The 25,561-nt window shown below is 44.4% G+C and overlaps 1 protein-coding gene across 1 annotated transcript; it reads left to right on the forward strand.

Moving 5' to 3' along the window:
- Nucleotides 1-21,292: 21,292 nt before the first annotated feature.
- LOC117860347 (uncharacterized) lies at nucleotides 21,293-25,014 on the forward strand. Its single transcript, XM_072294507.1, has 2 exons — nucleotides 21,293-21,666; nucleotides 21,881-25,014. The coding sequence occupies exons 1-2, from the start codon at nucleotides 21,376-21,378 to the stop codon at nucleotides 22,181-22,183; spliced, it is 594 nt and encodes a 197-aa protein (XP_072150608.1). The 5' UTR covers nucleotides 21,293-21,375; the 3' UTR covers nucleotides 22,184-25,014.
- Nucleotides 25,015-25,561: the final 547 nt, after the last annotated feature.

A 25,561-nucleotide genomic window follows, 5' to 3' on the forward strand; every position in this document is an offset into this window, starting at 1 on the left:
GGCGAACTCCCTCGCGAAGGCGGTCGCACGGGAGTCCTCGCCTCAGGCCCAGCGAACGGCGATGGCGGCGGCATTGGCGGCGTTGCTAAGCCACAGGGTGGGGAAGAAGCCGAAGATGACGACATCGGCGGCCAGCGACAGGAGCCCGCGCAGAGACGCCGCCGCCGCCGTCTTGGCCATCATCTTCGGCGGCGCCTCGATGTCCGCCATGCTCGGAGGCGCAAACCCTAGGCTCCGGAAGGTTCTAGAGAGGTGAGCGGGAGCGGGGGAAGTGGGGATGGGTTGGTGAGTTCTGGCGAACGGAGGAAGACGAGGGGACGGGGCGATTTCGACGGCACGTGTCGTGCGCACGTGTTTCAGTTCTTACCGGATTACTGGGCCGACGAAAATGGTGCGGGCCGGTGCATTATCAGTTCGCCAAAGACAACCTTTTATGAGTTGCCTTTTCCTCTTAAAAAAAGTTGCCTTTATGTTATCTAGCAGTAGTTACTGTTCAAATCGTAATTTATTATGCATTCCCTAAACAAAAATTAAATCTATGCACGGAAGAAATGAAGACCGTAAGCTGTATGACAACGACATTTGGTACAATGCTAGATGTCATAGTTCTTAGTTTCTTCGTGAAACAATCACTTTGTAAATGAGTTTTGATGAGACGGGATGACCACGAAGCCGGGACCGTTAGACAGCGATCGTTCGCTGCTAGGGGACAGCGGCGACTGCACATCCCTTTTACTGTTCTTCTTCTTCTTTGCTTCTTTCTTCTATCTTGCTTCTTTTTCCCTTCCAACTATACCAGCCACCCCGCCGCTGCTGGCCTCCACCACTACCCTCGGCTAGCGGCGACTGTGCCGCTCCGCCCGCCTCCTAACCCTGCCATACAACCTTACCCTTCCCTAACCACTCTCATCACTCGCCCCCGCCGCCGATACCGCCGACAGGGGTCCTCTACCACCCGGCCAGCGACACCATCACCACCCGGCCTCGCCGCTCACAACCTGCGACTACCGCCGCCGCCCACAACCCGCAACTACTGCTGCCTCCAGTCATCTTTCTAAATCTGATAGCCATGGAGCACCCTCCCAAACAACCCCAACCTCAAAATCCTAACCCCAACCCCAGACCCTAACCCCTAGCCACTCTGTTTTGCCATCGTGGAGGAGCCATCGAGGAACAGGTCCTCCACGAGGAACAGGATGCGAGAGAGAGGAGGAGGGGGCCGAGCTGCCGAAGGTTGAAGACGACACGGCTGCCAGAAAACGAAATGGTTGGAGGATAAAGCGCCATGTCATCCATTCGTCGCTATTGTAGCGACACACGTTCGTCCAATAAGGATTTTGCCACGAGGCTCCTAGTATGTACCAATGTCGTACTTGCTCTTATGGAATTTATTACCTACTCCCTCCATTCCAAAAATAAGTGTTCGTTTAGCCTTTAATTTTTATCCCACAAAGAGTGTTTTTTTAGCTCTTAGTAAACCACATCTAATTAAAGCAATACTCACGATCAATAAAAAAATGCATGGAGAAGTGCATGGAGCCAATCAAATGATCAATTGATGCTAGTTCTCTTGTTCCAATACACATGCATTTACTCAGGATTCAAAAAACTAAGCAGACAACACAACTTTCAATCACAACTAATACGAATAACTAGGGCCAACATAGTCCCTTCTCACAACCACTAGTGTGTCTGAAATTTTCTAACGAACACTTATTTTGGAACAGAGGGAGTACGTACTAGTCGTACGCTTGTAGCTTATGTTTATTGGCCATTAAAGGAATGGCTTACTCAACTTAAGCCGAAAACATTTGTTTGGTTCATTTCAATAGAAAGAATGTGACTACTTTCAAGTATTTGTAGCATCTTTAAATAGGCACGTCATGTATGCTAGGCATAATGCAATATGAAAGCTATGATATTCTACTGTCTTTGTTAATTAGAGGGTGATCCAACCTTTTCTTCACTTCACTCACCCACAATCCTAATTTTGTGCGAGAGCGCTTGGAGACCACACGCTGCTGTTGAGTTGGCAACTTGGCATTACAGGTATTGTAGCGTTGGAGAAGATGGCAAGAACATAGGGACAGCCAACGACGTCGATAGTAGCCAATTAAGGAGATGCGAGAAGAGCACCACCGCTGCCAAGAATGATGCATGGAGGGTAGCTGGAAAGGACGATGAGCTTCCAGCTTGATTAGTGAAGAATAGTGCGGATGGGTGTGACGTTATAAGGTGGACGATGGAGCGAGGCAACTAGGTCATTACTAGCCAATGAATATGGCCAGCGTGAGGTACTTGCGTGTGCTAAATACAATAGCATTACTTACCTCCTCTTAAGCTTTCTCTCTCCTATGTAAATCCCCTTGTGGGGAAGAAAAATGGATATTTGAAACTCAAGAGAGGATTCGCAAAATTATCACTTTTCTTCACGTGGACTTCCACTTTTTTGCCATTGATTGACCATTTTACCCCTATTCTATAGCAATTGGTGACCCATCGTAGTGGTGAAATGGTCCATTTGTGGCAAAAATGACAAAACTCTCATGATGGAAGTGGTATCTTTGTGAAACTAACGAAGAAGTTTGGCTAGGTGGTGAAATCCATTCTTGTGGCGGAATTTCAAATTTTCTCCGAGCAAAAAAAAATGACAATTTAAATAAATAATAATCATCACTACTCCCTCCATATCTAGATTAGTTGTCATTTAGGACATGATCGTGCTTACCAAGGAGTGATTAATTAGGGGTATTTTTCCTCCTTTGCCCTTATTAAATAGCGTTGTGGGTGTCACCTTTACAACAATCTTGTGTAGCTCGAGTGGCTAGTCCGCCGCGGCCTGAGGTTGGAGGTCAACGGTTCAAGACATTTTGCATGGCACTGTGCTGGGGCTTGCTTGCATGGCGCTCGCTGGGTCGGGTGTGGGCGTGTTGCTGCTCATGCGTGTTGCGCGCACGCGTTTTTTTTCCGGTTTCGAATGGCTTGCCTACAGCTCGTTCTTTGTCGCTTTTTTTTCATTGGATGGCACCATGCGCGCTCTTATTTTTTCTGGGCGTCTGTCCATTTACCCCTTCCTATTTAATCGGTGCTTCATCCTTTCCATCTCAACCTCTTCTATCTCCATCCGTGCCATGCTCCACTCTTTCCTTCTCCACTTCTTCTCTTTCCATGTACTGCAATGGCTAATCCATTCGATTTGAACGTTGATGATGACGACAATCTTCCATTCGATCTCAATGAGGCAATATTGGAGGATCACACCACATATGGTAATGTACTACTCAGTTTGTTTGTTCTTTCTTTGATATTCAAAGCAACAACGTGTAGTTTTGTTTCTCATTTTCTTTCTGCTTTTTTGGACAGTGTTTGATTTGAACTTGCCACTAGACGAGTTTGGTGCGGTTGTACAAAACCTGCCCGGTAAGTTTTTTTTCCTATAGCTAGTACATGCCGTGGCTAAGTATTGTATGAATGTGCTTGTTTTATTCCTATAGCTACAACATGAATGTGCTTGTTTTTTTTCTTTAGTACAACAAGATGTTGAAGCTCCCGTTCAAGTAAACCATCCAAAGCATGACATTCCTGAAGAAGTTAGAAAACAAGTGTACCAAGCATTGTTGGCTAGAAGCAAGAATGGGAAACTAGACAAGAAAGATGCAAGAATCATTGCCGATCAATTTGGAGTTCACATTCGATCGGTTCAGCGCATATGGAAGCGAGGTAAAACCCAACTTGCTCAAAACATTCCGGTCGTGGTTGCTAGTCTAAAGAAGGGTAGATGTGTCTGCAAGGCAATGCCTCTTGATTTGGAACAATTGCGGAACATTCCTCTCAAGCAAAGAATGACTATAGAAGATGTGTCTAGTAGACTTGGTATTACCAAATATAGGATACAAAGGTATTTGAAAAAGGGTTTGCTTAGGCGTCACTCTAGTAGCATCAAACCTTACCTCACTGATGCTAACAAAAAGACTAAGTTGAAGTGGTCCATTGACATGATTGAACATGGTTTGGTTGGTGATCCAAAGTTTAAGGATTTTTTTGACTTTGTGTTCATTGATGAGAAATGGTTCTACCTCTCTCAAAAATATGAGAACTACTACTTGCTACCCGAGGAAGAAGAACCACATCGCACTTGCAAGAACAAGATTTACATTCCTGGGATCATGTTTTTGTGTGTTTGTGCTCGGCCAAGATTTAGAAATGGAGAGTGTATTTTTGATGGGAAAATCGGTTGTTTTCCGCTTGTCACTTATGAACAAGCTATTAGAAGAAGTCATAACCGTCTTCGTGGTGAAGAAGTTATCAAGCCAATAACTTCAATCACATGGGATGTGATTAGAGATTTCATGCTAAATCAAGTGTTGCCTGTCATTCGGGTCAAATGGCCAAGAGAAGATGTGAACAAGCTAATTTTCATATAACAAGATAATGCACCTTCTCATTTAAAAGTGAATGATCCTGTTTTTTGTGAAGCTGCTAAGCAAGATGGGTTTGACATTCAGCTTATTTGTCAACCACCCAATTCTCCGGATTTCAACATTCTAGACTTGGAGTTTTTTCATGCTATTCAAGCTATTCAGTACAAGAAGGATGCAAAAATAATTAAAGATTTAGTTCCAGCCGTGCAGCAGGTAAATTGATCACATGTTCACTTGTTACATTATTTCTTGAACTACTAAATGGAGTACTCATTGATTCATTTCTTGAAGACATGTTTCTGTAGGCATTCCCAGAGTACTCACCACGCAAAGAAAATAGGATCTTTGTGACACTACAAAGTGTTTTGAAGGAAGCCATGAAGATAAAGGATGCAACAAGATCAAGATTCCTCACATGCAAAAACAGAGACTAGAGAGAGAAGATCGGCTGCCATTGCAAATGTCAAGCTTCCTTGCTAGCTGAAGCACTTGCTAGTCTTCCTGCATGAAACCGTTAGAAGAAGCAAGTTAGCTTTTGCACCAAATTGTATGAACAAATTAGTTTATGCATGTATGTTAGCTTGTGCACCTTACTGATCTTGTATGCCGTCGTCCACTCTTGCATGGCACTGTTGCTTCATCTTCGCTTCTTCCAACTTCTTCGTATTGAAGTTCTCCTCCAACTTCTTGACAACGTGCTCAGGAAGAAGGATTGTGTTACCATTCAAGTTTGTCCACATCGGGAATGTAGACTCACAATCAAACTTTTCCATCTTATGCAACCACCTTGCTAGCAAATCGTAGTCTTCATGTAAAAGGCCACAACAGGCACACCTGCAAGCTTCGCGGCAAGCTTGGAAGCAAGCTTCACCGAAGATGCCGCCAGCGTGGAACGTGCCGCAGCGAGGAGATTGCACCACCTCGACGGAGTCCGACACCTCATCGACGGAGTCCAGAGCCTCGACGGTGTCCAACGCAACGGAGTCTGGCACCTCCTGCGGCGCCATCTCGACTTTGTCCAGCGACTCGACGTTCTGCGGTGTAATGGAGTCTGACGAGACGTCCTGAGGGAGATGAAAGAGGTGAGCTTGCTGTGAGAGAGTGTGCAGCGGCTGCGGAGAATAAGGGAGTCATGGGAGGCGCGCGTGCGAGTGATGAATGCGGGCGACGAACGAGGAGAGCACGCGCGCGTTGAATGTGGCAGCGGAACAGACGCGTAGCGCAATGGGCGGCTTGGCCAGGGGCAAACGCGTCAAGCATCAACCGCACACTGCAACAGCGACACTCTTTGTAAAAACGGGCCTAGAGCCCAGAACGACAACTAATCTAGGTATGGAGGGAGTACAAAGCAATAAAAACACTAGTAACAAGAACGCCTAAGATCCAAATAACTCTAAATAGAGCACCAATAGATATAAGATACTTAAAAATGATACTAATTTATTTTTTCTTAATTAGAATAAAATATATCAAGACATGAAGTAGATTTATTATTTATAGAAAGGAAAAGGTTACCACGTGCAAAGTCGCGCTCGCACCGGAATGCGCAACCCCGCATGGCCCATGAGCGCCCCACATACATGCGGGTTGTTCCACAGGCTTCTTTTTGTGCGAAAGGCAACAACGGGGTGTTTGGGCTGGCATCAACAACTGTAGCTTGCTTCCACCGTTGGCTCATATATTGCATGTCTTGGTTAATTAGTTTAACTTATTATATACTTTTTATTTGTAGTTTATCTTTTTTATTCTGTTTACACCATCATATTTCTTAATAAATACAATAAATAGTATTGTGATTATATATGTTGAAAATATTTTATATATAGCATCAAGTTATATATAATTATTATATCAACTTATGGCTAGACTTGTATTATCTACATAAGTTGCCACATTGTCTTTGGCATAAGTTGCTACATGACATACAACACAACTTGTTACATGTCATTTATTTTTTAGGGTTTTCTATGATTTTGATTTTGTAGTTAGATTTTTAGGATTTCAAATTTATGGTTAGGATTTTAGAGTTTTTAGCTACGTTAAAGTGATACATTGTCTTTTATTTAAGTTGATAGCATAGCTACACGTTAGTTGAGGAAACATTGTTATATAAGTTGATACATAGTCTCTATGAAAGTTAATACAAAGTCACAATAACTACATGTAATGTTTGTATATAAGTTGATACGCAAACTTAACACGAGGTTGATACAAGATCTACATAACATGACAATGTTGTTGTATATAAGTTGCCAGTACGAGTAAATTTACTTCAAAACTTATAGAATATGGGTCTTATTTTGTAGATCACATCGAGGAACACAATGGTACAAACAGATTTGAAAATAGACACTTGACAAGAAAATTATCGTCTTTCAAAGAAAATAGAATAATGAAATAAAAGATGATGACGTTGTTTACCACTCCACTGATTCCTGCCCTCCACCTGGTGTAGCTGCAAATGCCCTTAATGCCGACAGTAAAAGGTCTACGGTTGTTGTGTTCGGCTGTTCACATGTATGAACACGATTTTTGCTTGAGGATGGGTCGCGCGCTCGCCTTCCGCGCGACTGGTCACGCGTTAACGCGCTCCTTTTAGAAAAAATATATACATATGCAAAGCCATCATCAAAAGTTAGAGGGCCAAAATTTGTCTAGCTTTCATAGTTCTATGGTCAAGAATATATGGTTTTCAAATTCAAAGGCCAAAATCGGATTCCAATATTCGAGTAAAAAATGGAGTTCTTCTTCTTTTATGTGGAATTCTCTCCTTCCACGCTTAATTGATGAGATATTGGATTCTTAGACATCAGAAATACAATAACGGAATGTTGCAACTAACTTTGATTGTTCTTATAAGGAACCAAATGCTTTTACTTAAAACTTTCAATCAAAAACATTTAAACATAATTAGTTTAGGAATTAGAATGGATGGGGAAAAGCACTCTTAGCTAAGTCCCAAGTCATGGATTGAAGCTTCTCGGAGCTTCAATTTGGAAATTGAACTTTTAACCATACTAAAAAGTTTGGAACTCGAGGTTTTTTATTTCCATGTTTCTAGTTTCTTACCAGCTTTTATCTTTCTTCTAAATAAACGATACAAGATTGTGTTTATTCTAAAAGGATGAAAATGTTTGGGGGAGGAAAACATCGAAACTTAACCAAAATGTCAATTTTGTGACAAAACAAGGATGCACGTCTGCGTTAATCAAAATCGTGGCCGAAAACATAAAATTAGCTAGCACGGACTTGTGAACAATCTTTCCGGCCTTCCTTCCGGGACCCCAGTTTCCGCTGACCCGGTTAGGCCTTCCCGTGCTCGTCGCTGATCCCACCCCCACTCCACTCCGCCACCTCACTCTACCGCAGCAAAGCGCAACCACCCCCGCCGCCGCCTCCATCGATAGAGAGAAGCTTGGAGAACCTATGGTTTCCCCCGCCCCCATGGCTGCCTCCGGCACGGCGTTCCCCGCTCCGGCTCCGCGGTCGCCGTCGGCGCAGAACATCGCAGCGCGGATTGTGCGCAGCCGCCTCGCCAGGGCCGCCGCCGCCGCCGTCATGTGCCTGTGGCTCGCAAGTATCTTGCTCCACTCCGCGGCCGCGGCCGCCTTCGCCATCGGGCGCGTCGCCTGCGCCGACTGCAGACCCGTGGTTGCCGCCACGTTCGAGGCCAGAATCGTCACCTTGCTCTTGTTTGTGTTCGTCAGCTTCGTCGCCATGCCTCTATACATCGTCCTCAACGCGGAGTACGACAGCATCGAGGAAAAGAAGGTATATCGATTTCGATTAGTAGTAGCTTTTGGATCCAGCTTCATATGTGTTGCTGCGTTGATCTGTGTATATAATTTCAGTTCAATTTGCACATGTTCCATGCTCACCGGTGCTTCATTCGTGAAATTGTTTGCGTTAATTTGGTGGTGCATCAGGCTCCCTCTCCGAAGTGCATCACAGCAGAAGCTATGGAAGTGCTGTGTGGCCCTCTCAGCCTCGGATTGCTTGCCGCTTTGGCTTTCGCTTCACTCGCGGCTATAGGTGACCTGCTACAGTCTGACTGGGCCATTTGGGGACTCAGGGAAAGGTTTGGCTTCGTAATCAGTATTGTGGGAACTATGGGTATGTCCACAATGTATTGCTTCGTCATCGTTCCTGCTTTGTCTCTGAGGATGTGGAGGATAAGGCAACAGTTGATGCTGCAGCACAGTGGAGGTATCAACCATCTTCTCTGATTCAACTACGTGTAATGTTTATGTGCCAAATTGTTGCCTTTTATGACTTAAGCCTTTATGGACTGAGAAATCATTTGTTTTTATGAAGCCTTTCGTGCGTGCTCTTAACCCGTTGATAGCAACATTGAGTAAACGCGTTTCCTCCACTTTTGCAATCCTGTTTTATGTAGTATAACCACTTGGTGCTGCTAACAAGGAAAAAATTGGTTAGTATTGAACCATCAGTAATCCTAAGTTCCTAACTGTACCTACCATGAATTCCATCAGGATTGGTTTTTAGATATGGAGCAAGTGCCAATTAATTCTGATGCTTGGCAATCTAGTAATCATACTCATATAAGTGCTCAAATCACCTGTAGTTCAAAATTGGAAACTTTGGGTTTGCGCAGTTGGGCACAGTTGCCCCTTTAGTCTTCCAACTAGGACAATGATGCTGAGTTGCTGACAGGTGTAACATTCTTTGAAGCAATGGTAGAAAATTGTTCATTTAAGTCTTTATTTACCTACTTAAGCACTTCAGGTGCGGAGCATGAAGTATAGTGCCATTGTGGCAGCATTTTCTGAGTTATCCACCGCCACCCACCGCCCTTTGCTTTGGCTATGCTTCATGTGCCATGTAATATTTTCTATTACGAAGGTTCTTGTGCTAATTCTTGACTCTTGATAATGTATTAACAGTTCTATACTTATGTAACAGTTTTTCCTGACACTTAAAAGCTGCTGCTACCATTTAAAAAAACAGCTGATATGGCTGGCTGCCACATATTAGGTCTATTTTCTGGCTTAACTCACATGGTTGAGCGTATGGATGTACGCCTACACCAAGTTTGAGTCCTCATCAGGGCAAATTTAGGGGCTTATTTCTTCTTATTTACAATGCCACCTAGTTCCTCCTAGGTTCGTCGAGTATTTTTTTTATGTATATTATTAGTCTGTTAGAAAACCAGTGTTAGCTATTGGTTCATCCATTCCCAGGATCTTTGTTATTGGCAACTAGTGACAATGTGGAGATTGCAACAACAGGGGTGTGCTGCTATTCTGAGAACTGTTTTGCCAGTAAAACTTTGTTGGAAAATATGCTCTAACTGACAATTTATTCATTGAACTCACTTGAAGGCAAGTTTTATAAGTATGATTTACTAAGCAAAGATATTCCTGTTGGCTCAATGTACCCTGTTCCATTTATCGTACATAAACTTAATGCTTTAGTGTTCAGTAAAAGAGATAAAAAAAAAATCAAGTTTCACCATGTCAAAACATTAACTTGGCAGTAGAAGGGCCTACCTTTAGCCCTTAGCTACTTGTCTACTTGAATGTGGTGATACGACAGAGCCCACACAGCATTTTGGCATCAGGCCTGAAGTTCCATACAGTACCTTCTGGCATGTTGAAGTGGCACGGTCGATGTCACATTAATTTATTTATAACCTTATTAATTTACCCTGCAAAAAATGCTATTCCCACTCCAATTTTTTTTAAGTGATCTGCACGTTGATATTGTCAAGTGCTTACTAGCAATTAACATTAATTAAGATAGGATGAGACTAGTTTATTACAGTTTCTCCTTTTCCCCCTTGCAGCATTTCATGTCTATCCTGAAAAATATTTGAAACACAAGATGGTCTTAATATTTGTGCATTGATCTGGATTTATTTGTCAGTATGGAATCATTGCAAATATGCCAAAATGCTGCTTCCAATGTAATGGTGATCTTTTTGCAGCATCATGTAGATCTTGCTACTCACCAGTGATTTGAGCTAAGATTTCTCCTCTACTTTTAACAAAATAGCTACTGGACTTGCCTTGACAGTTTAGGAAGCACGATCTATGATACTCAACTACTTGTTTTGCTGTTACAACTGATATCTTACTGATAATAGTGGTTCATATTGGCTAGCAACTCCTATCTGTATTACTGACATTCTTTTTAATTTCAGCTTCAAAGGTGTATGACTTACTAGAGTGAAGGGATCAAGTTTGGTTGCTGCAAGAGGATCGGGAGAAGCAAGAACAACAAAGCCAAGACAAATGAGAGACTTCTAGTGATGACAAGTCCAAAAAAGCAAAGAAATTGTGGAGCTTATGATGAACACATAATCTATACTAATTTTGCTGCTTCTGCAAGGATTCATCTCTACTGGGGTTTTATTTTTACATACGAACCTTCGACAGTATCTAGGGTCTTAAGCTATATCACAGTGCTGGCCTTCAGTCCTCTGTCTTGTCTCCATGATGTCTCCAGTGATGCTTTGCAAAACCTGCCTGTTTATCTATTAATGGGTTTCACTTTGATCTGTATCTGCAATCTGGTCCCTTTCAAGTACTGTTGCTTGTTTTATTCGTCAGATTGAGTGGCAAACAGAAATAATAGAGATGTCATCTTCTTTCCTGAGAACAAGTAACAGGACTGGAAAAGTAATACTCCCTCCATCCTAAATTACTATTCGTTTTGGCTTTTCTAAGTCCATACTTTTGACATGCATGTAGATATATACTTATCTCCAGATACATTAGCAAAAGTGATGTACCAAAAAAGCCAAAACGAATAGTAATCTGGGACGGAGATAGTTACATCTAAAGAGCCTGAGCAGAATACTGTAGATCTTGGTAGATTATTTCCTGTCTAAATGGCTTAATCCTGAATGGCGTTCCTCAAAAAAAAAATCCTGAATGGCAGGGCATGCCAATGTTTCGATATAGCTGTCTGGTTTTGTTTGCTGCGGAAAGCCAGAAACTTTTCGTTGTAGCTCATGAGTGCCTTTTCTAATCCCTGTAAAATTTTGCAGAAGACTTGAAACATTGTTGCTGTATTTGCTGTTTTAGGTCCTGAACCTGAATCGAGATTTTGAATTGGCTGATAGCCTGATGTGTGGTGAAAGTTCATCTCCACGCCAGCTCAGCTCTTTAACATTGCTAATTTGGCATAGACTCTGAATCCTATGGTCTTCCTGAAAGGCCTTCCATCTAAAGCTCACCAAAATAGAGGAAAAACAAACAGCCTTAACTGTTCAGGGGCTTGTATCACACAACTGAACAGCAGTTCACACAACGAACATGAGTATCAATTCAGTAGTTTACATGTACAGGAACAGGACAAGATTGATCTCTTATTGTGTCGAAATAACAATGCCAATTTCAGATAGCTTAGCTTAGCTTACACAACAGCAGACAAGACTGAAAACTGTAATTGTGGAATCATTTACAAGCAGACCTTCTTAGCTTAGCTTACACAACAACAGCAGATAAAACTGAAAACTGTGGAATCGTTTACAAGTAGAACCCTGACTAAATCCTCATCCGCAGGGAGCAGGATTTGTTGAAGATCCTCTCCGAAGCGCAGCTTGCCGGCCCACGCGCCCTCACGCCCGAGTGCACGATGCGCTGCCTTTGGCCCGTCGTCGCCGGCGGCGGCCGTGGTGGCTTGATCACCTGAATCGTGCGCCGCCGCTTCGCGTCCTCAGCCTCCTGGTACCGCTCGTGGAGCTTGCGCTTCGTCACCTCCAACTTCTTCTCCTCGGCGGTGCTCCTGACGATGACAAGAGGCGTCTTCTTCGGCTGCGCTGGCACAAAGGATGGAGCTCCCATGCTCACTGACGGCTTCGCGCTGCTGGTGCTGACGACAACAAGCGGCGTCTTCTTCGGCTTCGCTGGCACGGCGGTTGGAGCTCCCATGTTCGCTGACGGCTTGGCGCTGCTGGTTGCGACAACGATTGGAGCGCTCTTCTTGGTGGGCAAGGGGGCGTAGGACTCCGCCGTGCTGATGCGGCGGCTGCTGCTGCTGACGACGGCTGACTTCCTTGGGCGAGATCGAGGCTGCTCCTCCGGGATCTTCTTCGCTGTTGTGTCAGATTCGGCCGCGGGCGCCGTGTCGTCGTGGGGAGGAGGCGGCGGCGGGCTGGATGGGAGGCCGTCCAGCTTGGCCCTGGCCCTGGCGATCTCGATCTTGGCGCCAGCCCTCCACCCGCGCACGACGTCTCCCGCGAGCCCGCGGACCCGCTCCGACGGGTGCTCCCTCATCAGCGCGTCGACGGCGCCGACGAGACCGCCGGACACCAGCTCGGTCTTCTCCGCGGGCACCGCCAGCAGCGTGGCGAGCGACCCCGCCATGGCCTCGTCGAGGAGCGCGCAGAGCCCCTCCGCCTTCTCGCCGCCGGCGCCGTCGTCCGCGGCCGCGGCGTCGCAGACCATCTCAATGATGCGTGCCCTCGCCCTCCGGAACTCGTCGCGGCAGCCGTCGGCGCCGGCGGCGGCCTCGATGGCGGCATCGATGTGCTCGAACGCTCCCAGCAGCGGCTTCAAGCGGCGGAGAGCCATGTCGCCGGACGCCGGCGCTTGCTTGAGCGAGATCAGTGTAGCTAGGGCGCAATCCAGTTGGGTGCCTTGACGATGGAAGAAGAGATGGGAATGGAAAGAGAAGAGGTGCGGGTGCTCCTCCGACCGCTCCCTGGTGGACTTATAATGGCGGCGGCGGCGGCAGTCGGACTCGGACTCTCGGAGCCCCGAGAAAACTTTAGGGCCAAGAAAACGCGGCGGACGCGTTTTTCTCCCGGCAAATTTCGAGTCGGAAATGTTAGTTTCCTTTTTACCAGTCTTCATCCATCTTTCGGGAAGTTTGGAAAACAATTTGCGATTCAATCTTATTGAAGCGTTAGTTTCCTTTTCCCTTCAAAAAAAAAAACGTTAGTTTCCTTTTTAAGCGGTGATTTTTTTAGATGATGCACGGGGTTGGATTTGGAAGCGCACGCTTTGCAGCCTTCTCTGGAGGAGTGGAGCACACTTGGCCAGTAGCCACACTCCTGGACTTCACAATTAATTCTTAAAAAGATTCAATTCGAATCTAACACGTGCATTTATTTAAAATTTGATACATGGTTTTGGGGATTGGACAACAGAATTATGAACCTTGGAACTAGAATCAGATGCGAAACCTTGTGGAACTGCAATTACTTTCATCCAGAGAAAGAGTTCAAGTTGAGGGACTGAACTTTAGATTTTGGAATTGGGGGTTTGAATTGGACTTGAACTTTCAACCAGGAAATTAAAAAAATGGCTTCCTTCAGGTGGACTGAACATCAAACTAAAATTGAACTTTCTAGGCAGGGCGATTGGGAGACTTTTGTGGTGACTGAACTGAAGTCATGGGTTCAGATGTGGGGAGATCCCCTGTTCCCTACTTCAGATCAAGATGAATGGGTCCCCATGTACTCCCCTTCTTTCTGTTACGCGCACAGTTGAAGCTGCCCAAACTGGAGTTGACACCTAATTTAATGACAACTTTGTGCTGTCCATGTCCATCGACCAAATTGGAACCACACTACAGTTTTGCCTAGGTGATCAAGATTTTCTAGGTTCAAGTGAGCTGCCATATCGCTTAATCCATTTCCTAGTGGTGCATTTCAAGACCGATATTCTTTCTTGCAGTAAAGGAACATGGTGTAGACTCAATACTACTTGAACAAAGGATGCTCCAAATTTTTATGAAGTTTGAATCCCATTTCTTGTGAATTTCTTGAAATGTAAGATGGAATGAATACTACTTCTTTTAAGCCTCACAAGCAGCTCAAGTGGTCAGTGCTATATATGTCAAGGTAATGCTTAGCCATTTCTTGAAATGAATAAATCGAATACTGCAACATATGTTACTGCCCAAAATGGTAAAAATGAAACATGTACGCACCTCTCTGATGCAAACCACATTTGTGATGCAGTGATAGATAGTAACTTCTGTAGGTAATACAGGCACCTTTTGGATAATTTGTCATCTATTCGGTAGGATGTAAAGGTCTAAGTCTAACACAACACATTAAAATTACAAAACAATATTAATTTTTTCTCTGGTTGATATATCATTTCATCTTGTCATCGATGGAAGGTTCATCTCTTGCATCTTCACATACATCCTTTTGAAGTGGAAACTAAATTTTCCCCCTACATTTATATGGAACAAAAGCCCACATATACACCACAAACTCATTTGACCCTTTTTTTTTTCTGGAAACCCATTTGACTTTGATGATTGTAGTAAGAACAGGGAGACAATATGATAATTTAACGATATTGTGTTTTACAATTACTTAAATTACACAGAGGACTGACCTGCTTGTTAGAGATGACTAGAGCTTGTTTATGGAAACTTGTGTAGCACCTGACCTTCACACACTGGAGTTGAAATATTGGGTTCTACATCAATGCACTTTGAAAATCAGAATAACTGAATGAATTCATAAGTAACAAAAAATAAATAATATCCTATAATGATGGCAGAATCCATTACTCTTTTTTGAAACAAATGGTGACTTTCTTGTTCAATTAACCAAACGGGTTGTGACTTGTGAGCATTCACAGTACATGTGAGAAATGCACAGACCTAAGCAACTTTTTTTTTTGTCTAGAATAGATGGCAATGCAGGGGACATTGATTTTGCGGCAGCTGCCATTGCATCTTCACAGGTCACCACTTTGCACACTGCTAATCTACCTGCAGTCACTCATTCCATCTTACGTTGCTGTTCTTATGCCTCAAGCACAGTTAGACTAGCTGCTGATATCATTTTTTTAAAAAAACTACTGATATATATGGCTGGCTGCCAGATATTAGCTCTCTTGAAAATGCTAGCTTAACTCACATGGATGCTAGGTTTGAGTCCTTATCAGGCAAATTTAGGGGCTTATTTCTTCTTATTTACAATGCCACCTAGTTCCTCGTTGGCTGGTCGAGTATTTTTTATGTGTATTATTAGTCTGTTGGAAAACCAGTATGAGCTATTGGTTCATCCATTCCAAGGATCTTTGTTATTGGCAGCCGGTGATAATGTGAGGTTGCAACAAGAGGGGTGTGCTACTAGTCTGAAAACTGTTTTGCCAGTAAAACTTTTTTGGAATATCTTCTCTGACTGACAAAAATATTCATTGCTATCACTGGGAAGCATAGTTTCATATGTATGGTTTACTTAGCAATATATTCATGTTGGCTCATTGTACCCTGTTCAATTAATCATATATAAACATAATGCTTTTATGTTCTGTAAAAGAAACAAAAAAAAATCAAGTTTCACTATGTCTAAACATTAACTTGTCACTAGAACCGGGCTGGAGCCGGATTCGGTGACTTTCCTTCAGCAAGTCACGGTGTACCTTGAGGCCCTCTATCCGACGTCCAGAGCCCATCCAACGGTTGCAACTTGTTCAACGCTCAGGTCTTATCCTTTCCAACAAAAAAACAGAAGCTGATGCCGGAAGGCACCTCCGGCAAGCGGCAACCAGCTCCGCCGGCGGCCGGCCAATTCCATAACCGGCACTCATCAATTCGCACAAAGAACTAGCAAAATCGATTGCCATGGCCTCCTCTTCTCTCTTGCGCTCTCAATTTTGATAGAGATGGCTTAATTTTCCGTCGGCTGCTGCTGGTCATAAGTCGCATGGTTCTGTCCGCTAATGGCGGATAGTTGTCTTACGCCGGCTACCTCCTCGCGTCGAAGATCCCGTCGGAGCAGGGGGCGCTGCCGCGCTGGGGGGCGTGATTAGACGAGCGAGAGGCGCTGGCTCGCATCGTGATGGCGCAGAAGCGGCGATTAGCGATGTGTGCGGAGGCGCTTGCAGCTCACGCGGCGTCGTGCCAACAGGCTGGGGGACTCTGTACGAGCGCGTCCAACAGGCTCTGTCGCTCCGAGCTCTGCCAAGGCCACTAGAGTCGCGGCGATGGCCCGCCTCCCTCACCTCCGCTGCGGCCCTACGGCGGCCTACCTCCCTCACCTCCAGGACGTGCCGACGGCCGCCCTGCCCATAGCTACTTTTCGACTTGCATATGGTAATATGACACAGCCCACACAGCATTTTGGAATCAGGCCTGAAGTTCCATACAGTAACTTCTGGCAAGTCGAAGTGACACGGTCGCCACATTAATTTGTGTATACTCTTGTTAATTTATCCTGCAAAAAGTGTCATTCCCATTCCAATTTGTTTGAACTGGTCTGCACATTGGTATTGTCAAGTGCTTAGCAATTAACATTAATTAAGATATGATGAGAATAGTGTATTCTGATTCCTCCTTTCTTTTCCCCCTTGAGGCATTTCATATGTATCCTGAAAATGGTCTTAATATTTCGTGCATTATCTGGGTTTATTTGTTGGTATGAAACCATTGCAAAGATGCCCAAATGCAGCTTGCAATGAAATGGTGACCTTTTTGCAGCATCATTCACATCTTGCCACCCACCAATGATATTTGAGCTAAGATTTCTCCTCCACTTTGAACAAAAGTGCTATTGGACTTGCGACAGTTTAGGAACAGAGACATCTCTGCCTGGTAGCAGAGAGAAACAAGGGTCGAATGACTTGGCTATTTTACCGAACGATCTGTATTCTGAGTGTACCCCAAAGGTTTTGTAGCATGTACAGGTAGATATTGAACTCCACATATGATGCTATCACCTTGGGGCATTTACTCTGAACTTTTGATGGCACAACATTTTGCAACAAATAATATATTTTGACAAGCCTGAGGAAAAGACTGTATATCTTGGTACATTATTTCCTGTCTAAATGGCTTAATCCTGAATGGCAGGGTATGCCAATGTTTCGTTATAGCTGTCTGGTTTTGTTTGCAGCAGAAAGCCAGAAACTTTTGCTTCTAGGTCATGAGCACCTTTTCTGATACCTGTAAAATTGGGCTTGCAGAAGACTTGTAATGTTGTGGCTGTATGTGCTGTTTTGGGTCCTGAACCTGAAAGGAGATTTTGAACTGGCTGATGAAAGTTCATGGCCACGCCAGCTCAGCTCTTTATCATTGCTGATCGACATTTGGCAGACTCTGAATTCTAGGGTCTTCCTGAAAGGCCTTCCATCTAAAGCTCACAAAAATAGAGGAGAAACAATTGGCCTGAACTGTTCAGGGGCTTGCAGTCAGACTACCATGCTGGTTCTCTGCTTCTGCTCCTGCAGCTATGTTTGTATACTTGTATCACACAATTGAACAGCAGCAGTTCACAGAACAATTCAGTTTACATGTACGGGAACTGTCGCAACAATAATGTAAATTGATGCACTGAAGACGATTACATTCAGATTCAGAGAGCTTAGCTTAGCTTAACAGTAACAACGGCAGACATAAGTACATAACACATCTGATGGTCGGATCGTTTACATTCAGAGAAGAAGTGAAGATCCCCTGACTAAATCCTCATCCGCAGCGAGCAAGATTTGTTGAAGATCCTCTCCGAAGCGCAGCTTGCCGGCCCACGCGCCCTCACGCCCGAGTGCGCGATGCGCTGCCTTTGGCCCGTCGTCGCCGGCGGCGGCCGTGGTGGCTTGATCACCTGAATCGTGCGCCGCCGCTTCGCGTCCTCAGCCTCCTGGTACCGCTCGTGGAGCTTGCGCTTCGTGGCCTCCAACTTCTTCTCCTCGGCGGTGCTGCTGACGATGACAAGAGGCGTCTTCTTCGGCTGCGCTGGCACAAAGGTTGGAGCTCCCATGCTCACTGACGGCTTCGCGCTGCTGGTGCTGACGACAACAGGCGGCGTCTTCTTCGGCTTCGCTGGCACGGCGGTTGGAGCTCCCATGTTCGCTGACGGCTTGGCGCTGCTGTTTGCGACAACGATTGGAGCGCTCTTCTTGGTGAGCAAGGGGGCGTAGGACTCCGCCGTGCTGACGCGGCTGCTGCTGCTGACGATTGGATCTGACCTCATCTTGGACAAGGGGGCGTAGGACTCCGCCGTCCTGGCACGGCGGCTGCTGCTGACGACGGCTGACTTCCTCGGGCGAGGCTGCTCCTCCGGGATCTTCTTCGCTGTTGTGTCAGATTCGGCCGCGGGCGCCGTGTCGTCGTGGGGAGGAGGCGGCGGCGGGCTGGATGGGAGGCCGTCCAGCTTGGCCCTGGCCCTGGCGATCTCGATCTTGGCGCCAGCCCTCCACCCGCGCACGACGTCTCCCGCGAGCCCGCGGACCCGCTCCGACGGGTGCTCCCTCATCAGCGCGTCGACGGCGCCGACGAGACCGCCGGACACCAGCTCGGTCTTCTCCGCGGGCACCGCCAGCAGCGTGGCGAGCGACCCCGCCATGGCCTCGTCGAGGAGCGCGCAGAGCCCCTCCGCCTTCTCGCCGCCGGCGCCGTCGTCCGCGGCCGCGGCGTCGCAGACCATCTCAATGATGCGTGCCCTCGCCCTCCGGAACTCGTCGCGGCAGCCGTCGGCGCCGGCGGCGGCCTCGATGGCGGCATCGATGTGCTCGAACGCTCCCAGCAGCGGCTTCAAGCGGCGGAGAGCCATGTCGCCGGACGCCGGCGCTTGCTTGAGCGAGATCAGTGTAGCTAGGGCGCAATCCAGTTGGGTGCCTTGACGATGGAAGAAGAGATGGGAATGGAAAGAGAAGAGGTGCGGGTGCTCCTCCGACCGCTCCCTGGTGGACTTATAATGGCGGCGGCGGCGGCAGTCGGACTCGGACTCTCGGAGCCCCGAGAAAACTTTAGGGCCAAGAAAACGCGGCGGACGCGTTTTTCTCCCGGCAAATTTCGAGTCGGAAATGTTAGTTTCCTTTTTACCAGTCTTCATCCATCTTTCGGGAAGTTTGGAAAACAATTTGCGATTCAATCTTATTGAAGCGTTAGTTTCCTTTTCCCTTCAAAAAAAAAAACGTTAGTTTCCTTTTTAAGCGGTGATTTTTTTAGATGATGCACGGGGTTGGATTTGGAAGCGCACGCTTTGCAGCCTTCTCTGGAGGAGTGGAGCACACTTGGCCAGCGGCTTCAAGCGGCGGAGCGCCATGTCGCGCGGCGATTGCTTGCGCGCGATCTGTCTGGCTTGCGCGCGATCTAGTTGGGTGCTCGGGCCGACGGAAGAAGAGAGGGAGGGAGGAGGTGCGAGGGTGCTCCCACGGTTACCTAAACCCTAAAACCCTAGTTCTCTGCTGGAATCAGCAGAAACTTTGCTAAATAGTTTTTTAGAGGGGAGTGATTACGTGCTGATTCTATAAAGTGATTCTCTAAAATGAATTAAGAGATTGGGAGCTGAAAAAAATAGCTTCTCCTGATTCTGTGAAGTGATTCTACATCCTGATTTTAAAAATTTATGCTAGAGAATAAAAAAGAATCACTTTCAACCATAGAATCACTTTTCTCAGAGAATCAGCTTCCATAGAGAATCAGAATCACATGAAACTCTACCAAAACTCTTAAATGCCGGTGGTGGTCGGACTTGCAGCGTCAGATCGAAATGCGTGGGCTTGACGCGCGCGCAACGCCAACGTGTTTCTCCCGGCAAATTTCGAGTCGCAAACGCGAGTTTCCTCTTGAAGCACAAAAGCAATCTAGATGAAGCGGTGATTTTTTTATGATTCACAACATAAAAATTTGTGCACTGCTAAACCGAAATTGTGCGCTGCAATTTGCAAACTTTGCCGCAGGGCGCTTTGCTAAATGGGCTTCACAGCTATATATATTTTTAAAAATCAAATTCAAATATAAAACGTGCGCTGCACTTTGAGAGCACAAGGTTTTGTGGCTTTGACCGTCAACAGAATTTTCAATATGGGGACTAGAATCATATAGGAAACCTTGTGGAATGCCATCAACTTTCGTCTAGAGGAAAAAAAAAGTTCAAGTTGAGGGAGGTTTGAGAATTGGGATTGGATTAGAACCTTTTGAAATTGGATTTGAACATTCAACGAGGTAAAAATTGCTTCCGTCCAGGGATTGAACTTCAAATTGAATTTGAGCTTTCTAGGCAAGGGGCGCTTTGGAGACTTTTAACTTGGTAATGCGATGATAGTGTGGCCTAGTTGGTGATATGGTGGTGTATCACATGATCCAAAGAGGTATATATATATATATATGTGTATATATATATATATGTATATATATATATGTATGTATGTATATGTATATGTATAGATAGAGAGAGAGAGAGAGGTGACGAGAAGTGAGAATGCCATTTATATAGAATTATCAACAAAACTCAAAAATGCAAAGTCGACAATATATCCCCTACCTACAAAATCATTAGCACACTTGATGCATGTCGAAAACAAATATGTCAAATCTCAAATATATCCGAGGTGCGAATCGGGTTGCTTAAATTTAGACTCCTAAAAATTAGCATAAGATTTTACAAAATACAAAATATAAATAAAAAGATTAGAGATACCATTCTTGACAGGCAACATGGTGTGAAAAAACCGTGAGTGGGAATAGATTCCCGATGACCACTTGGGTTGGGGCGTTGAGCCGTTTGGATTACATTACACTCAGTTGAATCTCCAGTTGAGTTACTGACACGTGGATCTAGGTTCGGGCCTTGTTTAGTTGTCCAACTTAGCGTTTCGTTTGTATTTGTGAATTATTGTCCAAATATTGACTAATTAGGCTCAAAAGATTCGTCTCGCAAAGTATAACAAAACTGTGCAATTAGTTTTTGATTTTGTCTACATTCAATACTCCATGCATGTACCGCAAATTTGATGTGATGAGAAATTTTCTTTTTGCATAGTGGCAAAGTTGGGATTTGGGGGTGAAGTAAACAAGGACTCGGTGTTATTGCCCAATCTGCAAGCACTGAGCAAACTCTTCCGGCCATTTCGGGGCGTGCTCCATTTTACGAAAACCCCCTCCCGTGTTCATCGCCAATCCCATTCCCACCCACTCCACCAGTCCACTGCCAAGCACTTCCATTCCTCCTCCTCCTCTGTTGTTTCTCAGAGAGAGAAGCTTCGAGAACCTAGGGTTTCCCCTGCTCGATCCCATGGTCGCCGCCGACGCAGGGATCGCCTCGCCGCGGGCGTCGCTGGCCCGCAGCAGCCTCGCCCTCGCCGCCGCCGCCGCCGTCATGTACCTGTGGCTCGCAAGCATGTGGCTCACCTTCGCGGCCGCGGCCGCCACGGAGATTGGGCGCGTCGCCAGCTGCCGCCCTATGGTCGACGCGGTGTCCAAGGTCAACGACGCCGCCTTCATCTCCTTTGCGCTCCTCAGCCCCGTCGCCAATTTGCTGCTCGCCTTTCGCAAGGTCGACTCCCCCCGCGACAAGGCAGTGAAGGTAGGAAGAGGTTCCTCTGCAGTACTACGCCAAAAAATTGGTGCCTTCTGGATCCAATTTCACATGTTGCAATTTTTCAGTTTCTACTAGTATCTAGGAGTATGAATGTGCTGATATGCGTGATTCCAGTTCATGATGTGCATGTCGTTTGCAATTGCACATGTTGGTGCTTAATGCATTCCTCCTCAACTGCTTGCGTTTTGTTCTGCATCAGGAACTTGCTATGGAGAGTACGGCTGAGGTTATTGCAGAAGCCATGCGGGAAATGCTGCGTAACACTCTCGTGCGTGGACTCTTTGTCACTATGGCTTTCATCCAGCTCAAGCTTCTCGTCGATCTGTGGGGTTCGTGTGTCAAAGGATCTCATTGGGAAAGGATTTGTTCTGTAGTCAGAGTTATTGGTGCTGTGGGCGCAGATGCGACGTATTGCTTTGTCATCATTCCCTATATTGCTCAGATGTGGAGGAAGAAGCAACCGCTATTTGACAGCATAATTGAGGTATATCCATGTGTTTAAACACGCTCCGAATAAAGCACTTCCTTTTATTCGCCCTGTGTTTATGTTTTAAATAAGCTTTTGCATTTGTGAAGTGTCTCCAGTATATTACACAAACGGTTCCATTGGTTTCAACATCATGATTTACCTGTTGGAGCCTAGCGCATTAAAACATTGTTAAATGGTATGTATCGAACTGTTTGGTTATCCTAACTAGACCTATCAACAATGTTTTATAGTCGTTTAATCGAACCTAGTCAGACGACTAGCTTTCTAGTAGCTCAAACCTAGTCGGTGGCCCTTATCGGTGCCAAGGGAGTGATAAGCCCGACTAATTGCGACTAATCACGATTAGTCGGACGACTAGATACTGCCTATCAATAAGATGCCACCAGAATTGTCTTTTTTTTGTATATGGAGAAAGTGGCCAATCAACTCTGGTCCTTATCATACCAGGTGATCATAGAATTAATCAACACTTTTCATTCAAACCAAAATTCCACGTTTAGGCAATTAGGTGCCCTGATCTTTGCGAATGAGACAATGAGGCAGCTAGTGAGGTTGTAACAATACCTTTAACTGCTTATGGAAATTTGTTTGTAAACACCTTTATATGCAATATAATAACTCCATTGTCATTGAATACATCCTGGCCAAGCCCAAGGGTATATCCTTAAATTTTAAAGGGCTAGTTTCAATGCAATGGAGCCCTTTTTTATCTTTAACTTCATGTTCTCCAATTAAATTTCTCTGACACATTCACTGTTTGCTTTGGCTTACTTATTATGACAATTTGCTTTATGCTCATTCTTGGCATCCCAAAATCATTATTTTGAACCGTAAAATATGCTGGCTGGTTGCCAGATATTAGCTCTCGTGAAAATGTTGCCATGAACATATATTTTCTGAGACACAGTTGGCCAAGTGGCCAATTCAATCATATGGCTGACAGACCAAGAGATCATCAAATTTTAAACAATGTGTATTACAAAACCCAGTTTCAACCATTTAGGTGAGCCACCCCCAGGAATTTGTCACTTGATAGCTAATGAGATCCTAACAAGAGGTGTGCTGCTAGGCTTGATAACTGTTTGGTAGTAAAACTTTGTTGGAAAATCTGCTGTCACCGACAAAATCTCAATTGACCCTACTATAAAACCAAGTTTCATCTGCAATTCTGCATGGTCTACTTAGCAACAAGTTCACATTGCCTCTTTGTTATCTATTTTTTCTTAAATAATTGGCATCTGAATGTTTTTATATGTCTGGTGAAAGAGAAGCTCAGTCCTTGGCTACTTGTGTTTGGTGATATGTCATACATCACTGCATTTTGCCTATCGTGTCTGAGGTTCCATGTGGTATCTTCATGCTAGTCCTGCTTTGGTGACATGGTTGCTTGTAGCATTAATTCCAATTTATGCTTTAGTTTGTTTCTGGCAAAAGTTTCAATTCCAGGACTCCCATCGTTTTGGTTAGAAGTTGTATGCATGTCGATACTGTCAACTATTTACGTATTAGCATGTGTTTTCTGTCAAAATATGAACAGGTTCTTCAGTTTATACCGTGCATCATGATGCCTTAACTGTATAACATTTTTTCTTCATTTTACAATTTTTTTTAAATAAAAATCATTCAAGAAAGTGTCCAATTAACTCTGATGCTTATCATACCCAATGATCATAGAATTACTCGACACCTTCAAAACCGAAATTCCATGTTTAGGCAACTAGGTGCCCTGATATTTGTGAATGGGACAATGTGGTAGCCAGTGAGGTTGTAACAGGACTTTTATTGCTTATAGAAATTGGTTGTAAAGAACTTTATATGCAATATAATAACTCCATTGTTGTTGAATACATCTTTGTCAAGCCCAGTGGTATATCCTTAGATTCTAAAAACCTAGTTTCAACGTGATAGCCCTTTTTATCTTTATTTTCATGTTATCCAATTAAATTTCTCTGGCATATCCACCATTTGCTGTGGCTTACTTGTGTGCCATGTAGTCTTTTCTATTATGAAAATTCTCTTTATGCTCATTCTTGTCCCCCTAAAATGTCTTAAATATTCTGTAATGTTTCAATCATTATTCTGTAAAACCTGCTGTCTGGTTGCCACATATTAGCTCTCATGAAAATGTTGGAATGAACACCTATTTTCTAATGGCTGACAGGCCAAGAGATCATTAAATTGTTAAACAATGTGTGTTAAAAACCCAGGACTTTGTCACTTTGTAGCTAGTGAGATCTCAAACAAGAGATGTGCTAGTGGGCTGAAAACTATTTGGTAGTTCAACTTTGTTTGAAAATTTGTTGTCACTGAAAAAATCTCCATTGTCCCTACTATCAAAGTTTTATCTGCAATTCTGAATGATCTCCTTAGTGACATGTTCTGATTGCCTCTCTGTTACCTATTTTTTAATTGGCATCAATTAATGCTTTTATGTCTGGTTGCAGCTTCATCAAGTCTATACATTAACATGTTAGTAGAACATATTTACTCTTCTTGGTTACCTCCATGTGATGATATGTTATACATCACTGCATTTTGGGCCACATCGTATCTGAGGTTCCAGGTAGTATCTTCATGTTAGTCCCGCTTTGATGATATGGTTGCATGTATTTATAATTTAGTTAGTTTCGTGTGGCAAAATTTTTATTTCCACTACTCCCATTGTTTTTGTTTGAAGGGGTCTGCAATTCTGGATGTTGATATTGTGAAGTATTTGTGTGTAAACATGTGTTTTCCGTCAAAATATGAACAGGTTCTTAACTTTATAATGTGTATTATTATCCTGTTGACTATATAAGATTTTTCTTCATTTGACAAAGTTTTTTTGTTGTAAAATCATTCAAGAAACCAGCAAGAGTGTTATATAAACTGTTTGGCGTCATTGGTTTGCCGTAAATACAAAATACCTCTCCTTTTGCATCTACCTGTCGACTGTGAGCATTGCATGTGTTTACAAATACTTATTATTTCACATTTATCAAATATCCAATTCCAATACGGGAAAGCTAAAAATTGTCGAGTGTTTTTTCTTTACCGAGTGTTTTTTTCGAACACTCGGCAAACAAGCTCTTTGCCGAGTGCCAAGTCAAAAACACTCGGCAAAGGAAAAACACTCGGCAAATTCGGTCTTTGTCGAGTGTCAAGAAAAAAACACTCGGCAAACCCGCCTCTTTGCCGAGTGTCAAAAAGACACTCGGCAAAGAGGGAGGTTTGCCGAGGGTCAAAAAAAAACACTCGGCAAAGAGGGGGGTTTGCCTAGTATTTTTTTTTGACACTCGGCAAAATAATAAGTTTTTTTCTCTTTTCACCTTGAAAATTTTTCTACTTAACATTTGGTACTCCATGTTAAAATTTGGTACATTTTTAGATTTGTTTGCTATATTTAATTAA

Source organism: Setaria viridis, chromosome 6 (genome assembly GCF_005286985.2).
Source record: "Setaria viridis chromosome 6, Setaria_viridis_v4.0, whole genome shotgun sequence".
Classification (NCBI taxonomy): domain Eukaryota; kingdom Viridiplantae; phylum Streptophyta; class Magnoliopsida; order Poales; family Poaceae; genus Setaria; species Setaria viridis.

Coding starts and splice junctions, on each gene's coding strand:
- LOC117860347 (XM_072294507.1), top strand. CDS start 21,376: ATGGTCGCCGCCGACGCAGGGATCGCCTCGCCGCGGGCGTCGCTGGCC. Junction 21,667..21,880: donor CCCGCGACAAGGCAGTGAAG/GTAGGAAGAGGT, acceptor GTTCTGCATCAG/GAACTTGCTATGGAGAGTAC.